This window comes from Notolepis coatsorum (assembly GCF_963971535.1).
Source record: "Notolepis coatsorum genome assembly, chromosome: 2".
Lineage (NCBI taxonomy): Eukaryota > Metazoa > Chordata > Actinopteri > Aulopiformes > Paralepididae > Notolepis > Notolepis coatsorum.
The window spans coordinates 58,047,406-58,053,405 of record NC_140166.1 but is presented as its reverse complement, the minus strand read 5'-3'; the positions used below and the strand labels follow the sequence as shown (position 1 = coordinate 58,053,405).

Genomic DNA, 6,000 nt, shown 5'->3' with positions numbered 1-6,000 from the left:
AACTGGCCACCGTAAATGCCCAAAACCCCCACCACCTCCTAATAGACAGTCTCCTCCCCACCGCATGTATATATTCCCTCCCTGCCGTATGTATATCTCTCTCCCACCCACCCACCCCCTCCTAATGTACAGTCCCCTCCCCATCATATATACTCTGTCAGGATCTAGGGGTAACAGTACTGTATATTTGAATACCGTTTATGTCACAAATGTATCAGTACTAAATACCTATATGTCCCTATGCCATAAATGTCATGTATGTTGTGTATGTCATAAATGTCTATATGAATTGAAAATGGGGGACCCTGATGGAAACAAGACAAACGTCTTTCTCAGGTCTGCATCCTCTTAACAATTGTATGTATTGAGCTGTACTGTACTGTACCCATTCTGCAATCTGTTAATAAACTTTTCAATCAATCAATCAATCAATCAATCAATCAACGAGACGAAAGTGAAGTTGAAAATGGTGCGCAGTAGTGCAAATACTTGTCCAGACCACTAATACTTGTCCAGACCACGAAGCCCTGCCTCCAACCGGTCCGCCTGCAGATACCCCCTATTGCTTGCTGTGTGCGCCATAGATATCTACCACGTACTTCCGCGTTACATGGAGCTCGTGAGGGGGAGGGGGAGCTCCCGCGAGATCAAAATACCGGAAGTGTTGTTGTAGTTATCCATGTCCTTATTTAGAGGCTGCTGCTCGCTGGCTGGTAGCAAGCAGCCACATCAAACTGCGGTAGCTGCTAACTAACTATTTAGGTGAACTAGCATCCTCCTAGTATATAACCTTTTGTGGTTATAGGTGTTTGTTTCCCCCCCGTTGTCCTTCGACATAAGAACGGACGAGACCTCAGGAGATCCACTGCCCGTGGAGTCAAGTACAGAGAGAAGGGAACATTCTGTTCTGTTACAACACATAAAGTCTACTGTCCAGTGTGTCCACACATTCTGTTTATTACTGAAATAATAATGTCCTGCTCCTGCAGATCAGCGGCGAGACTGTTTCATTATACCTCTCAAAAAGGTAAGCATTACTATTCCTTGTTGCACTGCAGCCGATTAAACTATTTTTGTATCACAAACAGTACTGTATTTGTAGATCTGATATGTCATAAATGTATATATCTGTAGCAGTACTGTCTATCTGTATGTTGTGTATGTCATATATGATATATGTTATGTTATGATGAATTGAAAATGGGGGACCCTGATGTAAACAAGACGAAAGTCTTTCTCTGGTCTGCATCCCCTTAAAACAATTGGATGTATTGAGCTGTACTGTATATTGTACCCATTCTGCAATCTGTTAATACAATGTTCAATCAATCAATCAACACATGGCGACATTTCTCTGTGTGTAAATAAACCCATATAGCTAAATGACAGTGAAGATTACACACTTGTTTGTTCTTGTGATCAAAAGAGTACACACTTGTTGTAAAATGACAAGTTATTGAGCACTGTGTTTGATAAGTGTTGAAATTGTACAGTAGTCATTATTTATATCTATTATCTATATCTATTATCTATATCTATTATTCAACGGCCACAGTGGCAACATTTGATAAACTCTTGAGATTGTTATACGTACCTTATATATGTTTGTATTGTAATAGTATACAATAGTTATAAGATAATAGATATCAGGCAGTTTCACTTGCAAAAGAAAATGGCATTGCATGTTGTTTGAATATTTTTTTAAATAATTTTTTGAAAAGAAACGACTTATGACAATTGTCTTGAGGGATGAAGTAATAGATTGTTATGATGCTGTTAATCATTACATTAGTTGTTATGATATCATCTTGACAGGTATCTCCTCCCACCGGGTCCAGCTTCTCCTGAGTAGACCGGGCACGCCTGAAGTGCGACTGACTGGAAAAGGGCCTTTGAGATCATTCTCAGAGACATCCGTCTGTTTCTCATCGAAAGACATCAAAGATGGTGGCAATGGTGGGAAGGTACGTATGTCCGTTTCCTTTCAGGCTGGTTCTGTTCCATTCTGATTCACCTTCATACTAGATTCATACTAGTCTTGCAGTTTGTGCAGGTTGTTTACACACTCTTGCTTTGACAAATCCTGGAGCTGCTCCATTGACAGTGAATAGTGGGACAACCCCTAGGACACTATGACCGTAACCATGGTGATTTAACTCCTAGGACACTATGACAGTAACCATGGTGATTTAACTCCTAGGACACTATGACAGTAACCATGGTGATTTAACTCCTAGGACACTATGACCGTAACCATGGTGATTTAACTCCTAGGACACTATGACAGTAATCATGGTGATTTAACTCCTAGGACACTATGACCGTAACCATGGTGATTTAACTCCTAGGACACTGACAGTAACCATGGTGATTTAACTCCTAGGACACTATGACAGTAACCATGGTGATTTAACTCCTAGGACACTATGACAGTAACCATGGTGATTTAACTCCTAGGACACTATGACCGTAACCATGGTGATTTAACTCCTAGGACACTATGACAGTAACCATGGTGATTTAACTCCTAGGACACTATGACCGTAACCATGGTGATTTAACTCCTAGGACACTGACCGTAACCATGGTGATTTAACTCCTAGGACACTATGACAGTAACCATGGTGATTTAACTCCTAGGACACTATGACAGTAACCATGGTGATTTAACTCCTAGGACACTATGACCGTAACCATGGTGATTTAACTCCTAGGACACTATGACAGTAACCATGGTGATTTAACTCCTAGGACACTATGACCGTAACCATGGTGATTTAACTCCTAGGACACTATGACAGTAACCATGGTGATTTAACTCCTAGGACACTATGACCGTAACCATGGTGATTTAACTCCTAGGACACTAGGACCGTAACCATGGTGATTTAACTCCTAGGACACTATGACAGTAACCATGGTGATTTAACTCCTAGGACACTATGACAGTAACCATGGTGATTTAACTCCTAGGACACTATGACAGTCAGTAACCATGGTGATTTAACTCCTAGGACACTATGACAGTACCCATGGTGATTTAACTCCTAGGACACTATGACAGTAACCATGGTGATTTAACTCCTAGGACACTATGACAGTCAGTAACCATGGTGATTTAACTCCTAGGACACTATGACAGTACCCATGGTGATTTAACTCCTAGGACACTATGACCGTAACCATGGTGATTTAACTCCTAGGACACTATGACAGTAACCATGGTGATTTAACTCCTAGGACACGATGACAGTAACCATGGTGATTTAACTCCTAGGACACTATGACAGTACGTGCCTGGACATTGTTTCCCTATTTTTATGTATGATATCAGAGGTTTCAGCACCCAGTGTCAAGTCTAGTGAGGTGAGCGCGTTCTACTACTTTTTACACTATGACAGTAACCATGGTGATTTAACTCCTAGGACACTATGACAGTAACCATGGTGATTTAACTCCTAGGACACTATGACAGTAACCATGGTGATTTAACTCCTAGGACACTATGACAGTAACCATGGTGATTTAACTCCTAGGACACTAGGACAGTACCCATGGTGACCAGCCCATGGACCGTTTGCGTCTATATTTTCTACAACGGAGTTCGGCGATTTGCGAATCTGATTGGCCACTGACGTTTCTCGTCATGTGACATGTGCGCCCAATAGCGTGACGAGCTGTGTCTTTGCCCATTTCCGCGTCGAACAGCCTGAAAAGCACCTGGCGTTCTACTCTACTCAAACTCTAACCTTAACCGACTTCGAACGAGCGCCTAAGCCTAACCAGTGTAGAAACTTGCGGTCCCACGATTGGGCGTACATGTCACATGACCAGAAATGACACTGGCCAATCAGATTCGCAAATCGCCGAACTCCGTTGTAGAAAAATAACAGGCGGACCGTTCATATACCAGCCCATGGACTGGCCCAAAGGAAACTGGCTGGGCCTCGGTTTTCTGGTGTGTCCCTGGCGTAACACCACCAGGGTTAGGGGTTCCATTCTCTTATTATTATTCTTAGAATCATATCATTTAGGGCGTTACTCCTCGCCACTGAGAGTTCGAGCTGCTGCGGTGAAAAGATGCGACAGGCTGCCTCCTCGTGTACCGGGAGGGGACACGTGATGCAAGGCTTCTATCCTCACTACAGCCCACCAGTGGGAGGCATAGTCTAGCAACGTTCAAGACAGGGGAGGGAAGAATTGGATAATATGAAATTGGGATGGGAGAAAAAGTGGAGAAAAAGTGGATACAAAAAAAATTTATCATATCATTTAGAATGATATCTCTTGGTGCAGATGGGTACTGGGTAGCGTATATCTCTTGGTGCGGCTGGGTAGCGTAGAGGCCGCCTCAGCACCTGCCTACCACCGCAGAGACTCTGGCTCGGTCAGTCGTCCCTACGAACACAACTGTCAGTGTTAGCGGGTGGGAAGCCGGTGGGTTATGACTTGAGTCCTGGTCGTTGCAAACAGCGACTCCTACTGGTCGGTCGGGGTGCCTGTTCAGCAGGGAGGGGATCTGGGGGAAATAGCGTGAACCTCTGCACGCGTTTTACGTTCTCCCAGTGAAACTCCTCGCTGTCGGGTGAAAAGAAGCGGCTGGCAGTCGACTCCACATGTATCAGAGGAGGCAGGTGGTAGTCTACTCTACTCTACACCCTCCCCAGGCCGACAGTGGGGCAATGCACGCAACGACCAGGAAGGGAATCATATCTCTTAGAATTATTCTATTCTGCTTCTTCTTCTATGTTATAAGCCTCATGATGTGTTTCTTCTCCCCTCACGGCAGAAGTCATCGGGGGAGACGGGGAAGCGTTCTGGAGGCAGTGACCTCCGCTGTCCTAAATGTGGAGACACCTGCACCCACGTGGAGACCTTCGTGTGTGAGTGGTTCACCTCGGTTCACTTGATGACAGACGAGCAGTGTTGAGTGATTGGTTGCAGGGGCGTAGCTGGGGGGGGGTAGCTTAGGATGATTCCAAGGGCCCAGCACTGGGGGGGGGGCCCCAAAACTTTTTTTTTTTTTTTTTTTTTTTTTTAAACTAGACATCACTCAGGTGTATTATTGATGCTCTCATTGATACTATGTTTGTTTCTGAAGTGTGTGTGTGTGTATGTGTGAGATATATATAGAGAGAGGGGGGGCTTTGGTAGACTATTGCATTGGTCCAATCATTGAAGATGAACGCAATGCGACATCCTTTACTAGGCTCACCCACCAACAGTGCAGGTGCTGAACTGCTGATCCGAATGTATAGGTAAAAACCATATTATGCGTTTTCATCAATAAATAAATGGCCAAAAAAAATTCTGCTCGCGCGCTCGCATTCACTGGGGGCCTACAAATACATCTTTCATGGGGCCCAGAATCTGGAGCTACACCCCTGATTGGTTGACATTCTTTATGGACAATAAAAAATAAAACCATACTAATAACATAATATAAATAAACAATATATACAGCCTCCGCCATAGGGCATCGTATTGTTGGAAATTGTTAGGGCTGAAATGATACACGACTTTTAGATGAAATACGAATCTTCGATTTTGAGGTCACAATTCGATTAGATTGATCTGATTCCTTGTGTGTATGTTCAAAATGTATTCATATTACAGAGCTCTAATTATAGATGAATGCAATGAACGGCGATTGGATTATTTATCTTGTGATTTTGCACACATGAACACATATCGTGATATATATTATTGATATAAAAAAAAGTATTGTGACGTGAATTTCTTTAATTTCGCCCCGGCCCTATTTCAGATAACGATGATAAGCACAGCTCTGGTAAACACCAGAATGCAAGAGGTCCTTCTGCATTACTGCACATGGAAAATTAACATGGTAAAGATTTGTAGATGAAATCAACTAGCTAGCCTAATCAATTAGATGTTTATGTTTATCACAGGATCCCCATTAGAGACTCATGAAGGAGCCTCTAGTCCTCCTGGGGTCCTGGACTAAACACATACAGTACAAATGTACAACAAAAAATA

General features: G+C 43.1%; 1 protein-coding gene across 1 annotated transcript in view; it reads left to right on the top strand.

Moving 5' to 3' along the window:
* Window positions 1-697: 697 nt before the first annotated feature.
* The window catches only part of clpxa (caseinolytic mitochondrial matrix peptidase chaperone subunit Xa), a 56,727-nt gene continuing 51,424 nt past the window's right edge, over window positions 698-6,000 (top strand). Inside the window, exons 1-3 of the mRNA XM_084308167.1 lie at window positions 698-1,027; window positions 1,816-1,964; window positions 4,790-4,883. Of these exons, the coding sequence (XP_084164293.1) occupies window positions 973-1,027; window positions 1,816-1,964; window positions 4,790-4,883 (298 nt within the window). The 5' untranslated portion in view covers window positions 698-972. The remainder of the gene's footprint in view (window positions 1,028-1,815; window positions 1,965-4,789; window positions 4,884-6,000) is intronic.